Genomic DNA, 19,597 nt, shown 5'->3' on the forward strand with positions numbered 1-19,597 from the left:
AAATTTATTTTTAAAAATAAGTCTGTCCTTTCCACACATACACACAAATTTGTATCAGGATGGAATGTTACTTAAAATCGGTTAAGAACATGAGGAAGAGCTTTGAGATATTTTAGGACTTCTCTCTACCAATGGGGAAATGTAAAAAATATTAGACATAACACATTAAGATTGCCCTCTGAATATTTCAGAGGTGACTTATAGTGACAGCCAGGACTGTGGTGGTGAAGGGATATCTGGAGCCTAGAGGAAATCAGATTAATATTTTATGAGAGGAAGAAGGTTATAGTAAACATCAAAACTGATTTAGAGGAGGAAAAGCCCTAAAACTGTAACCTATAACCTAAAAAATAATGAGAGTCAGGGATTCATAAACTGGTTATTGGTCTTGTAGCCATTGATGGCGCATTTCTGATGCCTGCCCACCACGCTGGTGGGTGGGTTCTGTGCGTGTGTTGCTGACCCTGTCTGCAGCAGTTATCGTCCATTACTATCCTCATTTTAGACAAGGCTCAGAGTGGGCGAGTAACTTGCCGAAGTGCAGAGGCATGAGATTCAATTGCAAACCCGAGACTGAATAATTGATTGGCTGATTGACTTTATTACCAAGTGGAAGAACCACCTTTTAAAAACATTCTGCTCCCTATATAGCTGTCCTGCCTGCCTCCAAACCCTTTAAAGTTGTCCCGGTTGATCCGTGTGTCAGCAGACAGCCTTCTAGAGGCTGCCTATCACTCTGGCAATCTCGTCTTCTGAGCCCTAGAGGGCAGCGTGAAAAAACGGAACTGTTTTCACCTCCCAAACCCTGGCTAACATTATCACTTCAAAGAGAGGGTTTTTCTGCACCCAATGCCACTTGGCAATTGGATATAAGTTCAAGGGAGCCCCAGACTAAAATCCCCTAGTGGCTTCTTTCTATAGACATCTTCATAAAAGGAAAGAAAGGGGTTTTTGGCCAAGCCTTAATTATCATTTGTGAGGATACAGAGAAAATATCATTGAAATCCAGAAATAATTTAAAAACCTAGGGCCATTGGCTTCAGCTGTCTTTCCATTCACATCTTTTACTGAAGATACCAATGGGCAAAGTCAGACTGCTTTTATTTCTATTCTTTTCTGTAAAGGCCAGTATCTATTGAATCAAACCTATGTGACACATTAACTAGGAAATGTGCAGGTTTTTAGCGACTAAATCAACTCTTAGAATATGCTTCTCAGGGGCAGAGATGTGGCTCATTCATCTTGACGTCCTTGCAGTACCTAACTGTACTTAGATCCAGGAAGCATTTGATCGATGTGCATTGAATTAAGTTATTAAGCTTTTTGTCCTTTTAGGTGCCTCTTCCAGAATAAAAGGGCTGTTTTCAAAGCTGTATGCATGACATATCAACTACTGGCTTCTGGGCTCTGCAGTTTTTTGTAAAAGGCATAGAGGATACACCAATAGCAAATGGCAGTGCTCAAGGAACCTTTCTGGAATGAATGAATCAAGTGGGATTAGGTATTCTGAAATGAGTGGCCAGTGAGTTACCAAAATCTTGATCAATGTCTCCCCTATGTGTATGTGATAATACGTTTGAGTATTTTGAGAGAATACTGCAAGAAACACTTACGTTTGTTTTTAAAATAAGGCAGGGTGGAGGGTGAGAATCCTGCCGGAAAAACAACAAACAGAGACGAATTGTTGCCTAATAGTTTGCATCACTCAACGTAACAAAATTTCTGGAAACCTCAAACCTTGGCCACCTCTGGAAGCATGTCAGTCTCATACTTACTGAGCCGTATAAGAGACCGTCGGTGTCCATGGCCAAGTACTGGCCGGTCTCAGTACTCTTTATATACACCTCCCCCACGCTTTCCGCACTGAGCTGCAGCTGAACTGAAATAAAAATAACACGAGCAAAAGTAAATAAACACTAAGCTTTTGCCGATAGGGCCCGGCGGCCAGGACAGTCAGCCACGGAAAAGTCTGCTCATTCATTTCAGAGCCCTCAAGGACGAGCCTCAAATTAATCAAAACACAGGAATACGGTTTCTTTTTCTTTGCGTGCAAAGAAAGCTGTCCATTGGGAATTTTGTTCTGCAGAGGAGAGATGATGGCGGTGTACCCACCTGTCCTCCCTTATTGCAAAGTGACCTGCATGCACTCCGGGAACCTCTCTGCCTTCTTTCTCCCCATCACCTAGAGGGAAATAACCCCCAGGGGCAGTGGTGTGTGCTTCCTGGCTGCTGCAGCCCTCGCCCCTGGCCAGCCCGGCTGGGTTCCACTTCAGGCTTCAACCTGCTTTGGGGGCACTTCTTTATGTATGGCCCCAGCCTTCCAGGGAGCTTCTTGTGGACAGATTGTTATTTTTTTAAATCTGATAGTGTTATTTTTCAGGTAGACTTGTCCCAGGAAGTTGGATTGCTTGGCACATGGGAAACTCAGGGAGCCCCCTGCGATGAAGATCGGGCAACGCCCAACCTCTGTGTGGTGCCTGTGTGTACCCCCCTTGGGCAGGGGCAGAGGGGCAACTAGCCCGACCTGGAAATGCAGGGCGAGGATGGAGTTCTCACCAGGGGGTGGCTTTTGTTCTTCAGGGGCCCCTGGGCCCTGTCTGAAGACATGTTGGTCCCCCCAGCTGGAGTGGGACGGTGCTGCTGGCATCGGGTGAGGAGGACAGGCAGCCCTCCCGGCCTGCACGCAGGGATGCTGCAGCCCTCACCCCGTGTGCACAGGGCGGCCCCTCACAGACGAGTTATTCAGCCCCAAAAGCCAGCAGTGCCCAGGCTGAGAAACCCTGGGGTGCAGGGTGAGGATGCGTGTTACCCTGAGTGACCCTCTCCTTTTATGCTGACTGATCCTCCCACGTGCCCTGCCCACTGCTGGCCACCTAATTGGAATCTGATGTCCATTTGATAATTATTCCTAGGTTCATTCTCCCCTGGCTCTGGAGAGAGGAGTTTTGATGGTTCATATTTGGGAACTGAAGTTAATTGTGAACTCCGTGGGCAGTTTCCTTGGTCTCCAGACTGTCACCCCATCGTTCTGACCAGGAGGGAAATCTAGCCCCATGAGCGGCCAGTAGCTTTCTGAGGCGGGGAGCCAAGCTCCCAAGGGGCAGCTCAGTTAGAGGCTGGGGGGCTGGAGGCGCTCTGGGAGGCAGGCACACAGGCCTTCAGCTCTGAGATCTAGACCCCTCATTGTTCTTTGTTTTCTTGATTTAATTTCTTTGAATAGAAAATACATTCACATATCTCAAACTTGGACACAATGTAGGAGGAGATAGTGAAACATCCCCTCCCACGCATCCCTCCCCAGCCTCCCAGTCACAGGTGATGGAGATACAGCAGTAAACAGGACAGGGGAGACCCTCACCCTTCCCCCCAGGATGCATGCTGCTGGGCGGGGCGGGGGATGGACAGAGACGAACAAGTCAGCCCCTCCTAGATGTACTTTATGTGTGTCCTTCCAGAGAGATTTTATGGATATATGAGCAAATGCATGTTATCCCTCCTGCCATTTTTTATACAAATGATGAGCTACTATACACAGAGCTCTGCACCTTTTTGTTTGTTTTTACTTAACTAATTGTAGAGCTTTCCACTTCAGTGCTGAAGGAGTAAACCTCACGCTTTTTGCGAGTTGCGTTGTGTTCCGTTATGCAGCTATACCATATTATAAGCATTCCTTATTAGTATGTCTGTATTTTTTCATTTCCCTGTTTTCCTTATCTTCTGATTCAGCCTGAGGGTGACACACAGTTACATCACCCTTATTGACGATGTAATTCTTTTGTCCTCAGAAGTCTTGCTAGAGATTCAGGGCCTCTTCTGCTTCCTGTGGTAAGTGGAGTTTATCTTACAGGAAGGAAACTGGAAGCTGTTGACCTCCATTCCCACAGGTCCTCCAACCTTCAGTTAGTTCTGAGAGTCGTGAGAAAAGAAGCCAAAGGGCCCCCACTGTGATCTGGGCCGACCCCTGCAGCCCCAAATCGCACCACCTGCTCTCTCACTCTGCTCCACCTATTTGAGTCCCTCGACACTTTGAGCTTGTCTCTACCTCAGGATCTTTGCGCGTGCTGTACCCCCTGCCAGACGCCTTCTTCTCCCTGATAGTCAAAAGTTGGTCCTTGTCCTTCTCCAGGCCTCTGCTTAAAACCCGCTCCTCAGAGAGGCCCTTCCCAGCCAAGTCCTTTCCTACGGCACTGTGTACAGTTGGGCCTGTCGCCTCTCCCACCGCCCCTGCCAGTGCCACCCCAGCCCCCACTCCGTCCTCTTTCTCCTGTTTTCCCTGTTCCCTTTGTGCACTTTATTCAGTGCGCATTACTATGATCACTCAGGGGTTTATGGTTTATTCTGCCTCCCCCGGAGAACATATGCTTGAGACAAGGAGCGGGGAGCTTATCTGTCCCGCTCGCCCAGGTCTCCAGTGCCTCACGCAGTAATTCACCCACCGGGGACCACCAGTATAGATTTGTTGAATGAATGATATTAGACCAATATTTGCAGAAATGATTCTGCTGGTCCCTCACCAATAAGCTGCGTGCTTAGCTGCAAGGCTGCAGGCTGGGCTCTGCCACCACCTACCCAGGAGATCTCCGCTAGGCCATTTAACCTCCAGGCCACTGTCTCCTTATCAGGAAAATGGGTGGGGTTTAGATTCAGTCTCTAAAGTTTTTTCCAGCTCTAAAAGTCTATGAAGCAAGTAAATACATTTAATAACAATGCTGTGTACAATGTTATTCAGCAATAAAAAGGAACGAAGTACTGACATGTGCTATAACATGGATGAACCTTGAAAGAAGCCAGTCACAAAGGACCATATACGTTATGATTCCATTAAAGAAAGTGTCCAGAATAGGCAAGCCCGTAGAGACAGGAACTGGATCACTGGTAGCCAGGGACTGAGGAGAGCGCAGGAGACAGAGAAGGGGAATCATGGTTAATAGGGACAGGGTTTCCTTTTGGGGTGATGAAAATGCTCTCGAATTGGTTGTGGACATGGTTGCACAACTCTGTATATACAAAAAACCACTGAATTGTATCCTTTAAGTGAATTGTATGGTATATGAATAATACCTCAATAAAGGCATTTTTAAAGAATGATAGTTGCATTAGGTTTTTCTCAAAGGACTAGACCTTGGCTTTCCCTGTCAGTTTTCTCTTTGTAATTTATAATTCACTGTCCTATAAATAAAACCACCATTACTTTATATCCCCTTCTTTCTTAGAGCTTTCTTGTATACTTTCTTACATCATTATGGTTGTTCAGTTCTTTTCCAGTATCTTAAAGTAAATGATTAGCGTATTTCTCTATCTGGTTTTTTATAAAACTAATGCAAGCATTTTTTACTTTCAATGTATTTGTAAATATAGCTTTTGGTTGAATCCTTTACTTTTTTAAAATTGAGGTACATACATTAAAATGTACAAGTTTTAGTGTACAGCTTGATGTGTGCACACTCACATAACCATCCCCCATATCAAGATATCAAATGTTCTCACTAACTTATTTTTCCCTTTCCCTGTTTCACCCGTCTCCCCTCTCCTCTCCTCTTTGGCAACCACCAGTCTGTTTTATGTGCTGATGAGTCTATTTGTTTGTTTGTTTGTTTTGTTTTTTAGATTCCACATGTAAGTTGAAACCACATGGTATTTGCCTTTCTCTGACTTACTTCACTTATGTAATAACTTCTAGATCCATCCATGTTGTCACAAATGACAAGATTTCTTTTTATAAATGGCTGAGTAATATTCCATTGTATATATGTACACATCTTCTTTATCCTTTCAGCTATCAAAGAAAATTTAGATTGTTTCCATATTTTGGCTATTGTGAATAATGCTAAATAAGTAATGATAAACATGGGAGTGCATATATCTTTCAGATTAGTGATTTTTTGTTTTCTTTAGGTAAATTCCCCAAAGTTGCATTGCTGGATCTTACGGTATTTCTATTTTTAGTTTTTTGAGGAAGCTCCATGTTGCTTTCCGTAGTGGCTGCACCAATTTGCAGTTCCACCAGCAGTGGAGGAGGGCTGTCTTTTCGTCACATCCTCATCAACACTTGTGATTTCTTGTCCTGCTTGATATCGGCCATTCTGACTGGTGTGAGGTGATGGATCATTGTGGTTTTGATTTGCATTTCCCTGATGATTAGTGATATTGAGCATCTCTTCATGGAACTGTTGGCCATCTGTATATCTTCCTTGGAAAAATGTCTAGTTAGGTCTTCTGCACAGTTTTTAATCGAGTTTTTCGTTTGTGTTATCTGAGTTCTTTATATTTTGGATATTATTAGTCCCTTATCAGCTATATCATTTGCAAATATATTCTCATACAGTAGGTTGCCTTTTTGTTTTGTTTATTGTTGCCTTTGTTGTGTAGAAGCTTTAGTTTGATGTAATCCCACTTCTTTTTGCTTTTGTTTCCCCTGCCTTGGGAGACATACTCAGAAAAAAATTAGTAATGCTGATGTTCAACAGTTTACTGCCTATGTTTTCTTCTAATAGTTTTATGGTTTCAGGTCCTATATTTAGGTCTTTAATCCATTTTGAGTTTATTTTTGTGTATGGTATAAATGATCTAGTTTCACTCTTTTGCAGGTAGCTGTCCAGTTTTTCCAACACCATTTATTGAAGAGACTGTCTTTCCCATTGTATATTCTTGCCTCCTTTATCATGTATTGATTGACCAAATATGTGTGGGTTTATTTCTGGGCTCTCGATTCTGTTCCATTGACCTGTGGGTCTGTTCTTGTACCAGTACCACACTGTTCTGGGTCACTGTAGCTTTGTAGTATAGTTTGAAATAATAAAGCCATTTTCTTTAATGTTCTGTATTTTCATTGGACTTTATGGTTTTCAGAGAACTTTCACATATACTTTTCTGTCAATTTCTCAGCATAATCCTATATGTTTAGGAGAAACCAAAGGGAGAGGCTAACCATTTATTGATCATCTACAATGTGCCAGGCATCGTGCTATTTTCTATCTTGGTATAAATAGTATAAAATCAAAGACTGGGGCTCCAGAATCAAACTGCGTGAATTCAAATTCTGGCTTGCCTGTGTGTTGACTATGTGATCGTGGGGCAAGTTATTTACCCCTGTTACCTTGTCTATAACAATAGTACCTAATTCATGGAGCTGCTGTGAGGATTAAATGATCTTTAGCACATGGAAAGTACCCAGACTATTACTACTGCTTCCACTGTGCTTAGGTAACCTCTTTGCTCCTCATAGCATTCCCAGGAGGCAGGTGGCACTGGCTTTGTCCTACATGTTAGGAGACTGAAGCTTGGCAGGAGCATGTTTCACTGAACATCATACTTATAATCAGGGGCAAAACCATGACAAGAACCAGGTTTGGGTTTTCTGAGCACTCTGCTTTGGCCTCTCTTTTATCCGACACTGTGGGTTCCAGTGATGGGGAAGGTTGGTCCAAATCAAGCCAAACTCCCCTTCTTGGGCCCCTTTGTTTCCAAGGTCAGACATGTACCAAATGGCAGGTGAGCATCCAGGATCCCAGCTGTACAGAGTGACGTTGATTGCCTGGGACTTTTTCCACCTATCACCCACAGCTGTAGGTATCAAATCAAACATAGTTATAGGTGCCACAGAAATCCCAAAAGGCACACCCTTTTAGGTAATCAAGGGAGACATTTTTTAGAGCAGTTTTAGGTTCAAAGCAAGCTTGAAGGGAAGGTACAGTGATCGTTCTTGTACCCCCTGCTCCCACATATGCACAGCCTCCCCCATTGGCAGCATCCCTACCCCAGCGGTGTAATCGCTACAACGGACGAACCTACCTTGACACATCACCACCACCAAAGAGGGTTTGTAAAAAGTTTTTCGCTTCGTAGTCCGTTTCTGTTCTGGGCCTTGAGCAGCGCCCGTCGGTCTTGCTGTGGGGGCAGGCGGACTTGGCTCTGCTGCCCGCGGAGCGCGGAAAGGCCCCACGGAGGCAAGCACCAGCCGGGGTTGCTTGGCACAGGGCTCGGTGCTCGGCCGTGAGCCCCAGCGCCAGTGTCCCGCGGGTGAGAGCTCGTCTCAAGAGTTTCCTCTGTAAATATTATTTCTCCAGGACGTCCAAGTTTCATAGCTCATTTTCACTGGATTTCTTTCTGGCTGAGTTTCCTAAACATATATCCTCTGCAAGCAGGGCTGGCAGGAAGGAATAACATCCAGCCCACGCTGCTCATGTAACCGACTTGGTGCCCAGCTCCCTGGTGTGACTTCATTCTAGTTTTCCAAACCAACATCGTCCTGTAGCTGCTGCTCAGGAGGCGTGAAGGAGAGTGTTGAGTTGGGGGCTCAGCATGAGAGGAGGGGGCTCAGCCCACAGCTTGGGCAGCAGCGCTGCCCCCTCCTGGAGTGGCACAGGGGGCAGAGAGCCACTCGGTCACATGCACAAAAATGTACATTAGATGCAGGGAACAGTGCGCGGTGCCAGACCAGGGCCCTGCCTTCAGGGGCTTTCGCCCAACCAGGGGTGCCTTCAACTCTATGCATGACAAAGCAGCACATGAGCAAACACCCCACTTGTGTTTGCCCTGAAACCAAAGTGCAACAGCTACAACAAAACTTCTTTCCTCTCTCATATACACATACATGTCACATATGTGACATATATATATGTACACACACATACACATATATATCCTTTCAGAGAAAAGCAGAAAATAATGTACAGTGAAAAAAAGGGATTGCAGAAGAATATTTTTAGTAAATCATTGATGAAAATTTTGTTAAACACCATATGCAGAGCTCAGGAATATATAGGGAGCTCTACTGTAATATCTTTCTGTGTTGACAGAGAGTAACTACACTAGTTGGGGTGAGCATTTAATAATGTGGGTAACTGTGGAACTACTATGTTGTCATTTGAAACAATATAGTATATCAACTATACTTCAATTTATATAATTCTATATATAGAATATATAATACATAAAAGAATATATATAGAATATGTAGGAGTGAAATATAAAAATGTGCATTAGATGCAGACCAATTTCATACCAGTGGCTGCTCTGGGGAGGTTGAGAAGAAGGGAAGAGGAACGGAGGGAACTTCTCCTTGGTCCTAAATCTTCATTTCTTAAAAAGCACAGTTCTGAGACAAGAACGTCCAGCCAGTAACACTGATTGACTCTGGGGGATGCGCTGCTGGTGTTTGTGGGATTTTCCTTCCTACTTTTTGGGGCAGAGGTTGACTAAGCCCAGTTCTTAGTCCACGGGCACACCCAGAGCTGGCAAAGCCCCCACTCCTTGCTCCTGATGACCCCGTGCTGTTCTGTGACCAGGCTCAGGCTTGACCCCCCGGCACCACCTAGACCTGAACGTAGGTGCCCATAAGGATGAGTCCTCTTGGGGGCAGGCCAGGAACCAGACAAGCTGGTGGGACAGACGAGGGGTGAGGGGCCACTAACGCCAGCCACACCTTCTCTGTTCAGCTCCCTTTTCCAGCACCTTCCACCAGGTTCACACCCAGACCAAAGGGGAAGGAGTGCCTCTTCTTTACCACGTATGGGGAGTTTAGGACTTGCCGTTCATGATCGGGAAGGTCAGTGGCTCTAAAGCATCCCAAGGATAAAGGGCAAGTACTCTTTGAAAAGTGGGGCATGTCAATTAGTAGGGTACTTACTGTCCTGCAGTTCTGAAATGGGAATTGCAACTTTTTACTTAGCAGAAGAAATAGAAAGTATGTATTTACTTGTTTGCTTATTTATCATTTTGAAATTCCTTGTCATGGCCCCAGAGACTGGCAGGGAGCCACCACTCGGTGTCCCAGACCTGCTCTTGCAGGGCCCCCGCCTCCCTCCCACCATGTTCCTCTCTGCCTGTGGCCAGCAAATTTTTAGAAGGAACTCTAATGATAGACATAAATTTCTTAGAGAAATTCAAATTTGCAAAACATTGTAAAAATGCATTATAAGCATGTTGTAAGTATTTGCTTAGTAGATTTGTGCCCCTAATAGAATCCAGAATCCTGCTCCTTTACCAGGAGTGCATCAGGGTGCACTGGTTTGAGAGCGGCCTATTTATCAAAAATAAATGTCAAGTCACTGAAATGTACAGGATCACGTTTGTGGATGGTGCATCTCCCCGTCCCATCCACGCTCATACTTTGGGCCCCTTCCTGGGTCTGTACTTGGAGGAATCTACATAAAAGGGAACCCAGGGCTTTCAAGTGGCATGTGGCTAGCCCCTGACTAGGCGTTCTCCCTTTTTTCTGCCGACCTACAAGTCCACATCTCTGGTTTTCTCTTCTCCCCAGAGCCTTCCATTAGATCTTAGCAGTAGTTTCTATATGTGATTCCTGCTTTCCAAGGAAGGAGAGGTGTTGTGCGCCTGCCAGTGCCAAGAGAAGTGAGCGTCAGAGCGCTGCACAGTGTTTCCAAGCCCCAAACAGTCCTGGCATCTTCCTGTCCTACCCTAGGAATTTTTAAAGATAAGAACACAGTTGGTGCACTCAGCAGGACAAATGTGCAGAGGGGGATTCTGCTTCCGTAGCACGTCCACGGCCTTTAAGCCTGCTTTTCACCTCTGCTGTCCTAAGAGAGGCCAAAAGAGATTACGTGCCTGGTTTATTCTGGGTTGGAGACTTCCCGTCCTTTGCTGTGTTTACCCAAAGTGAGGTCAGCCTCATTCAGAACTTAGCGAGGTTGTTTTATGTCGGTGGCATTTATAATTAAAATGTAGCCACAAGCCAGGCTCCGTAAAACATTAGAGACAGATGGAGAAGAAGAAGAAAAAAAAAAACGAGTTGGTGGAAAGAAAATTCCAGTGGTTTGGAATACGTGTATGTGAAAAAGACTTTTCTTAGAATGTGTAAAGGTTGCCTGCTTCACCTTTAGGGTCTGAAAAAGGTGCCTGGAAAATTTTGATATAGTCTATAGACTGTGTGATATTTTTAAAAAAGAAGAGTTTATCTGGGAAAATCCCTTCTGTGTAAAAAGACGAGGGGTGAGGAGTGGGGAGGAAGGACAGGGAGCCCTCTGGCATCACGTCCGAGGTGGGACACCCCTCTGGGGTCCCAGGAGTGCCTTTGCTGTGAGGCGCCGAGTCGTGGCCAACCAGTGCAGGCAGGTCTGGGGTGCCCCCAAACCAGGCGGCGGGAGGGATGTCACTGAAGGGGAGGGGCTGCCCTTTATCCAGGGCTGAAGGGTAGGATTCTTTTGGCCAGCAGACTCCCCTTGAGCCTTTAGGATGTGGTTGGATTTATAAATATTTGATTGGCACACACTTTGCTCAGGAACATTTCCATCTGTGTGGTGAGCGGTGCCGGGAATCCTGCTCCCCACACGGCTCCTTATGGGCTTGGGGAGCCAGGGGGTGCAGCCGCGGGAGGAGGCTGCAGGTTTGGGAGGTCTGTGAGCTTATTCTCCTCCTCCAGTTACTGTTCCTGCTGTTAATCCTGGCGAGACTAAGTCGTGGCCCCCCTTCACCAGAGAGGAAACTCCCGCAGAAAGAGCGGAGCAAACACGGAGTCCTCCTTGCCTGGCCTGGACAGCTTCCCCTGGCAGAGCGGTCAGCCGGAGCAGGGCTGCTGGGCCAGGGCCTGGGTACATGATGCCTGCGTGCCTGGCCTTACACCCCAAACCTAGACCACCCAGAGATGCCGAGTGACAGCAGTTCAGGGAGCAAGGGTAGCATTCACTTCACTTGACAGACTCCAAAGACCGGCTGGTTTCGGGAGGAAAAGGCCAAATAAGCCAGGGGGGATGATGACGATGATGGTTAAGTACCATTTTTTGAGCACTTGTTATGTGCCCGGAAGTGTTTTTCACTTGTAAAACTCCTCCTTTCCTGGGAGGTAGGCGCTGTTAAAAGCAAGGAAACTGAGGCACGTGCAGGAGAGGTGACATCCCCAAGGTGACAAGGACAGGCAAACAGCAGGTGGTGGGACCTGCGCTTATACCCGTCTGATCACACAACAGCCTGTGTGACTCCAATGTGCTGAGTTAGCTTGTGGGGCAAAGCCACCGTCGTGGCGCTGATCTTGGGGGTGGGTGGTGGGATATGCAAAGAGCCGTAGTCTTGGAAGCAGAAGCCGTGGGTTTGTGTCAGGCTCTCCCACTTACTGGTTCCCAGGTCGAGGCCCTGCTAACTCAGCACTCACAGAGTGCTGCTAAGTAATAAACTCACGCGACTGAGGCGAGGCAGAAATGAGAATCTAATGCAATGCCAGGCATATATCAGGGACTGGGTATGTGTTCATTGAATAGATTGTGGAAGTTGAATTTATCTGCCAGCAGCACAATTCACTCACTCATCAAATTGATGTTTATCGGGCATCATACCAAGTGCTAGGCAATGTACTAGGCGCAAAAGATTGCAGTGTCGAGTTCTATGAGACAAAGTCCCTGTCCTCAGGGAGCCCAGTGGGGGAAACACCAAACGACCGCACGAATCAGTGAGCAATTTGCTCCAAGGAGAGCTGCGCGTACCCAAAGCGCTCCTCCAATGCCCTGTGTCCGCAGTGGAGCTGGCTGGGTCTCCATGCACCCGTTCCTCTCCCGGAGTCCGCCCTCTCCTGGTGGCTGCCATCTCCCAGAGGAGACCCCAGGAAGTATCATCAGTCTCCTCACACCCTGACCCTTTGGTCCTGCCTCGCCATCCGCAGCTCCGACTCTCTGATCTTGCCTGGCATTCGTAGTACAGCAACTTACCAACTGCCCACCGCCTGCATGGTGATTGCCTACAGCCATGATTGGAGGCGGTGTAAAGAGACAAACCAAAAACACCTTCTCTACAAACCAGAAATTCCCACCAGGAGAGACAATTTACCCAGGCCTACATTACGACGGCCTGTGGACAGCACCCATTGTGGATTTATACCACTCCAAAAATGGCTTTCAATAAGGAGAAACTTACTCTCCCAGAGGTTGGAAGAAGACAAATTTTGAAAATGTCCCACTCTGTCCAGGGGAGGTCCTGCTGGCTGGGGACAGAGAGAAGCTGTGCGAGGATCTTTTTTTTTGCCTTGTAGAGCTGGAAGGCCTACAGTTCTATGTCATGTGATTTGTGTAGATTTATTTAAATGTGTGATTGGCTTTTAGAAATACTCTTCCTGAAGGAAGTCTTGGAGTGTGGCTGTCCACCTGTGACTGCTCTAGTCATGCTCAAACTAATGATCAAGAACAAATATCATCCCCTCATGAGGCTGTGCTAATCAGTTAGACAGGGACCATCCGCTCCACGCCTGTCGGGTTGATTCTGTTTCTGAATAACCCTTGAAATCAAGTGTTGTGGCAGTTCCACCACTGGGCAGAAGAGGGCAACAGAACCACGGTCAGTGGGTGCATCCACGCCAGGGAGTCCTCCCCCTGCAGGACCTTGCAAGAGTTTTCAGCTTTGTCAGGCACACAGGACAGTGTCATTATGCCTATTCCACAGGTGAGGAAACCATGTCTCAGTATTTTTCCAAAATTAGACAGCTGAGAACACTGGACACATTTACATTTCTGGATAAGAGAGGATGCTTGGAAAGATCATGGGGTTGGAAGACTTGAAACTTACTTTGCAGAGCGCTTTATGCAAAATGGAAAGATGGTAATTATCCAGGGCTGCTCCAGCTAGAAACGGGCAGCAGTATGAATGCAAGCATTCTGATTCTAAATCCAGTGCCCCCGACTCTGCAGAGGGTATGTGGATTATCCAGTTCTGGCACTGACAGGTGCAGGGTGGATTTCTGCTCGCCACTCTACTTGCTCTGATTTCTGTCCTCCTTGGCTCTTGGTCTTAGTTCTAGAATAAGTAAATTGGCAACACAACTCTGTTGCCAGAGAGGCCCTGAATCAAAACCTGCGTCTAGACCCTTGGCCTTCCTGGGAGGCCCTAGTCCAGGGAAGGGCCTTAAATATTGTACTGTTTTTCCATATGTTGGATTGAATGTGTGGAAATCTTGATGACGATGACAGCAATATTAGCCAACACGGACTGAGCTGTGACTCTGAGCCAGGCACTGTGCCAAGAACTTTCACTAGATTGTCTCATTTAATCCTCCCAAGGAACCTATGAGGCAAGTAATCTTCTTTTACAAGTGAGAAGAGTGAAGCCACAGAGGTCAAGTAAGTAGGCCACATTCACTGGGCAAAAAATTGGTTCAGCGTTACTCGGCTGTCGACCTCGTCGCACACACTTCGGCAGCCGCCTCTGTTACATCCACGGGCTCCTGACCTGGCTGCATCCACAGCACCACCGGCACAGAGACGCTAGCATGTGCGAATAGGTGTGCTAGCCTCATGTTACCCCGGAATTCCAGGTTTCCCAGAAGACCCTGCTTAGCCCAAGGAACACATCACCACAGTTGTCTTTTCCCGGAGATTCTGAGCACCAGAGAGTATTCCCAGTGGTTCAGAAAATTAGTAATACTTACTAGAAACATTTAAAACCCCAGAGAAATTAAAGCTTGCTCCCCTTGTGTTGGGCAGTTCACATGAATTGTGTAGCTTGCCTGCCAGAGTACACTATAATATAAGTCCATTTATTTGCAGTAAATGTTGCTTCTGTATATGTTTAATGGCCCAGAGTCTTTTTGGCCTCACTCTGGTATCTATTTTTCATTGAATATAAGGCACCTAGCAGGCCCCTTTGAAGATAAGGCATCAAAAGAAAGCCCCCTAAATCTAACCCTGCAGCTGCAAGCTCCAGCCTCAGCCTTCCTCCTCCTCATCTTGAGGGTCTGCGTGGTTGGTGGGGAGGAAGAGACAGTGCCACCTGGTCTGTAAACACCTGCCTCCATCCCCACTGGCGGTGCGTCGGAGGGCAGTGAGGGCAGAATGAGCGGGCATTGACCTGACCACTCGCACCGAGAGCCTGCAACCTTTGGTGCCTACTCCAGGATTACTAAGACTACCTGGTATAAAAACTATCAAGTCAAAGCCAGAATTTTGCATTCCTTTTTAAAGCCAGTCCTGCAGAACATTCCTTGCTGCCTGTGCTGTTCTGGGTCTCCTGATTTAATTCACGTTTTCCTCCTCTTAATTCACGGCGTGTTTGCCCCTTGAGATTGCTCACCCTCTAAGCAGGGGCCAGATCTGACTTTTGGCTTCTCTGCAGCAGCTAATGCCTCACTGATGCTCAGGGAGTCCCCAGCAGCAGCGCAGTAGGACCCAGACACCTAATCCCAAGCATACACACTGACGCCAGAAATACTGAAGCAGGTGGAGGTTTTGATTCTTAGATAGTCCAGAAGATTCTTCTCTCCAGAGTCATACCTCCATTCATCAACACCATCTTCCAGGAAAGCCCGGAAGAGACATGGGCTCAAATCGCTCCTGGTCTCCAGTTTCTCGAAGGCCTGGAGAATGACTTTCCCCCTCTGGGTTACCACAGCCACGTCCGCATGATATGCAGAGTGAAAGCCGCATAATTTATGACGTGTAAGACCATGAAGGGACCAGGATTTCACAAATCAAGCCCAGTGGAAACATAACCTGGAGAGTCAGCTAACTTGAAACCGAGCCCACGTCTTTGTGCAGGGTCTATGGCTCCTGCCCTGCTGTGCAGCAAGTGGGGCCCCGACCAGCCTTGGGGGCCACACTGTTCACCAGGGACAGAAACCTGAAACAGCTGAACTCGGGCAGCTGCATCTCATCTCAAAGCACTTGTGTGAGGCCAACAGAGTCCTTCCCTTTAAAATCTTGAAAAGGATCCCTTTCGGTAGGCCAGAGCCCTCCCGACTCCATACCTAGACACCTGACACGTCTATGTTTCCCCTGCGTCTGAGTGCGTGTTGCCTGAAAAGAACCACAGAGAAGAGGGCACTTGTGCTTGGATATCCTTCCATCTCCTCCCTCGAGACACCAAAAAGCCACCAAAAAGACAAGGGGCCACAAGAGAGAGGGCTGCTTACTGTGCTGGTCGCTCCTGTCCCTTGTCCCATCCACGGTGCCATCTGGAAGGATCCTCAGGAAGTGGCCCCCGTTGCTGCAGTAGAGGAGTTTGGGCTTCTTGTAATTCCCCGGAGGCAGATTGAACTTCTCGGTCAGGGCTGAGAAGGTTGTGATTTCCCCTTCGGCCATGGCTCAGCAGCTGCTGGGAATGGCACTTCCGAGGCTGGAAGACACCAAACAACCCCGTAGAATGTTACGCCAGCAAAGGTGCAGTGGGACCCCCCTGAAGGGCAGGAGAGCCCAGGGGCAGGGCCCCTGTGGGCTAGTGCGCAGCCTGCCCGGGTGGTGCCCACGGCGGGCAGCGTGTGCAGGGGCCAGCGGTCCAGGAAGGGTGGTCCGCGGCCTGGGAGGGATTTTCGGGGCATTTCTCACTTCCCAATTAGACACAGCTTTGGACCAAGCGGTGCATTTTTTAGAACTTCAAATTTAATCATTTGGCCAAGGGGAAAAAAAAATAATAATGTTTTAGTCTCTCCTGCTGATCCACACACATCCTCAAATTAAACACTGAAGTTGCACTAAAATAACACCTGGGGTCTGGCTGAAACCCACAAAAGCCGAGAGGCCGGCGCTGAGGTTTCACCCTCTGCCCGCCCACTGTTATGACTAGTTCTGCCAGGCCTGTGTGCAGAGATAGCACAGAGCCCGGGCACTGGAGACCCAGAGGAAAGGGCAGCCAAGGGTTCAGGGTTTCTGGGTCTGCTGGTGCGAACAGAACTGGAACTGGGGAGCAAGCCCGTGGGGGTGGGGGTCACGTGAAACTGTTAAACAGCAAGCACTGCACCCAAGGAAGTTTTATGAGACAGATCATTACAAAGGTTCTGCAAGGCACTGCCTGCTTCCACAACTGTCCTGGGGTCTTGCTGTCATGCAGGGAAGGTGGGTCTGCCCCTTGTACAAAGGCCACCTTCATCCTAATTATTTTCTAATGAGACATACTTATTATGACACAGAAACCACCATATTACATATTATAATCTCCCGATATTGTATACACCCACCATACATAAATTTCTATTATGAGTGTAAAAATTGCATTGATTACACCTCTAAGGATTAAAAAGCAAAATGAATAATATTAGAATTTTAAAACATGTACTTGTTTCACCATTTAGGAGAAGAGGTGCTTTGACTACAATGACCATCCAAAAAAGAAGCAAAAGAGAGACCAGAGACTACCGTGGGAACTTCACCTCCTAAGTGTGAGTAGAGGCTGATGACACACATTGATTATCATGTGGCTTATATAGTAATGAACATCATTAACATATTCTGGGCTATAAGTTAACTCATGTAATCCTTACTATAAGCCTTTGAGAGAGGTACTAATATTATCCCCATTAAAAAAAAATGAAATCAAAGTTTACAAGGGTTCAGTGGCCTGTCAGAGGTCAACAGCTAGTAAGTGGTAGAGCTGAGCTACAAAAGGGGTCTATTGAAACAAAGCCCTGATAACTTGCTCTTAATCATCTCTACAGGTTAAGTGATTTCACTGATACCCATGGTCTGGCACATATATCTGCTCCATGTGCTTGCCATTCGTTATTTGTGACCCAGATGTTGGCCATCTCCCCCAACAGCCTGTGCTTTTGTCCCCATGCCGACCTTGAAGTGGGACTCCAGGCACCTCCTTCCCCAGGGAAGCCCACATCACCAGGTGTTAAGGAGTACTGTGAACTTCACGGAAGGCCACCCAGCCTCCTGCATTCCCTGTACCTCCCATCCACCCATCCACCTATCCGTCCATCCACCCATCCACCCATCCATCCATCCATCCATCCATCCATCCATCCATCCATCCATCCATCCATCCATCCATCCATCCATCCATCTATCCATCCACCCACCCATCCATCCACCCATCCACCCATCCATCCATCCATCCATCCATCCATCCATCCATCCATCCATCCACCCATCCATCCATCCATCCATCCATCCACCCATCCACCCATCCATCCATCCATCCATCCATCCACCCATCCATCCATCCATCCATCCATCCATTCATCCACCCATCCATCCATGCTCAGAACAGCCTCACGTAGAAAGCAATTCTGTCATAATTTTTTTAAAGCAACAATCTGGATAATTTGTCCTGGTGGCCTCAGAATTAGGAGTTCATGTTGGAAGCCTCCATTTCTTTTTCTCCAGGCATTTCAATTTAACATCTCTACATCTCTCCCAATCTGAAGTCACACGGGCCAGTCACTGCCCCCAGCTCCTGCTTGAAGTACCTCCAAGGACCCCCCAAAAAGAATTTTTCATGTACCATATAAACCATATTTAAAGTCATCCCAAATATCCCCTTCACAAATGCTGAAACTGCTGAGCTTTTTTAACATACTAAAGTCACAGAAAATTAATTTTATTTACACCAATTTCACAGGGAAGACTTACCTCTCATTGCATTTCTCTCCCAAACCCTTCTCTTTGGCCCCCAAGCCCCTAAGTCTCTGCACCCGCTTCTGTCTCCTCACTCTCTCTGTCTCTCTACTCAGCCCTTATCCACCCAGGTTCTCAGACTCACTCTCATTCCACTTCCTCACTCCACTCACTTCCGGATCCCATCTGGTGTAAAGTTGATTGAGCTCTTCCAAGCACAGACATCCTTGCCCATCACCTCTCCATGAGCGCACAGCACTTACCAGATCCCCTTCCTTAAAATGCAACTAAGAGATAATAAATATTTTTTATTTCATTTTCTTCTAAGCACTAAGTTAAGTACTTAATTTGGTACATACAGAAGACAATAGTTATATACTGGTGGTTGCCATTTAACTGTACAAACAGCCATTTATATTGTCAGTTTTAGGTGGGCAGGTTTTATTTCTTGTTGTCCCTGGGTTTGTCCGATGGGCGTCCCTGTGTGCCCCAGATCGTGCAGCGAGTGCATGTTGAGAATGACCTCCTTTCTAGATCCAGCACAGTGGGGAAGCTCTTCAAGTTGTTTCCTAAGTGTTGGTCATGGATTTGGCTCTGTCCATTTGCATTCTTGCCCCCGTTCTTCTGGGATGAAGGGGAACAGAATCCCCAGAAGGCTGCCTGAGGCTGGAGGAACCGGCTCTGACCAAGGGTTACCCTAATGCTCCCCTTCGCATATACGGATAAGCCACGCAGCCTGACCGCATCCCTGTGGAGCTCTCCCGGCTGAATGACCTTGGCCAGAGGCCAGCCCGTCCTCAGGCACCGCCTCCCTCCTGGTCACAGTGCAACCTGTGGTGTGCAAGGCCAGGACTCTGCTCTCTGCCTGATCCTCCCAGTACAAGGGATAGTAATGGGAGTGGCTGTGCTGACTCCAGGTGGCTCCTCCCACCCCCCAGTTCACATCTGCACCTGGAAACCTGAAGGGGACGTGAAACTCCTGAAAATAAGCCTTGACTCAGTGTGCAGCTGAGAGGCTGTGACAGTGGGATTCATGAATCAGCTGAAACATAAAAAAAGAAATCCCTTTTTGTTGTAGAAGGAAACCTCAGAGGTGCAAAATCCCTGATTATTTTGCTTTATTTACAGTTTACCTATATATTAAGCAGTAGTTGGTCCAAAGTTTCTTGCCAATCCAGTATTTGTTAAAGAATAGGAATAAAGGAAGTCTGTGACGTGATAAAACCATTAGGCAGCAGTCTTAGCACCTCGGGGATTTACACAAATTGCTCTAATAAATGAATCCATTATCTACATGAAATCAGGCATTAAATGTAATGGAAATTTAT

At 47.0% G+C, this 19,597-nt stretch overlaps 1 protein-coding gene and 1 long non-coding RNA gene across 5 annotated transcripts in view; one reads left to right on the plus strand and one right to left on the minus strand.

Annotated features, from left to right (window-relative positions):
- The window catches only part of LOC108391032 (uncharacterized), a 332,816-nt gene that overhangs the window by 224,966 nt on the left and 88,253 nt on the right, over positions 1-19,597 (plus strand). For 2 of the 3 annotated variants that reach the window (XR_012125171.1, XR_012125170.1), the window contains one exon: positions 17,000-17,086. This is a non-coding gene — a long non-coding RNA (uncharacterized lncRNA). Of the gene's footprint in view, positions 1-16,999; positions 17,087-18,803; positions 19,518-19,597 lie in introns of those variants that run through there. The other variant, XR_012125169.1, reaches the window with a different exon arrangement.
- Positions 1-19,597, minus strand: part of FGF1 (fibroblast growth factor 1) — a 90,040-nt gene that overhangs the window by 5,199 nt on the left and 65,244 nt on the right. The window contains exons 4-5 of one of the 2 annotated variants that reach the window (XM_073221872.1): positions 15,845-16,047; positions 1,776-1,879 (exon numbers count right to left, since the gene is read on the minus strand). In XM_073221872.1, coding sequence (XP_073077973.1) covers positions 1,776-1,879; positions 15,845-16,013 — 273 coding nt within the window. In that variant the 5' untranslated portion in view covers positions 16,014-16,047. The remainder of the gene's footprint in view (positions 1-1,775; positions 1,880-15,844; positions 16,048-19,597) is intronic. The other variant, XM_073221873.1, reaches the window with a different exon arrangement.

Source organism: Manis javanica, chromosome 14, assembly GCF_040802235.1.
Source record: "Manis javanica isolate MJ-LG chromosome 14, MJ_LKY, whole genome shotgun sequence".
Lineage (NCBI taxonomy): Eukaryota > Metazoa > Chordata > Mammalia > Pholidota > Manidae > Manis > Manis javanica.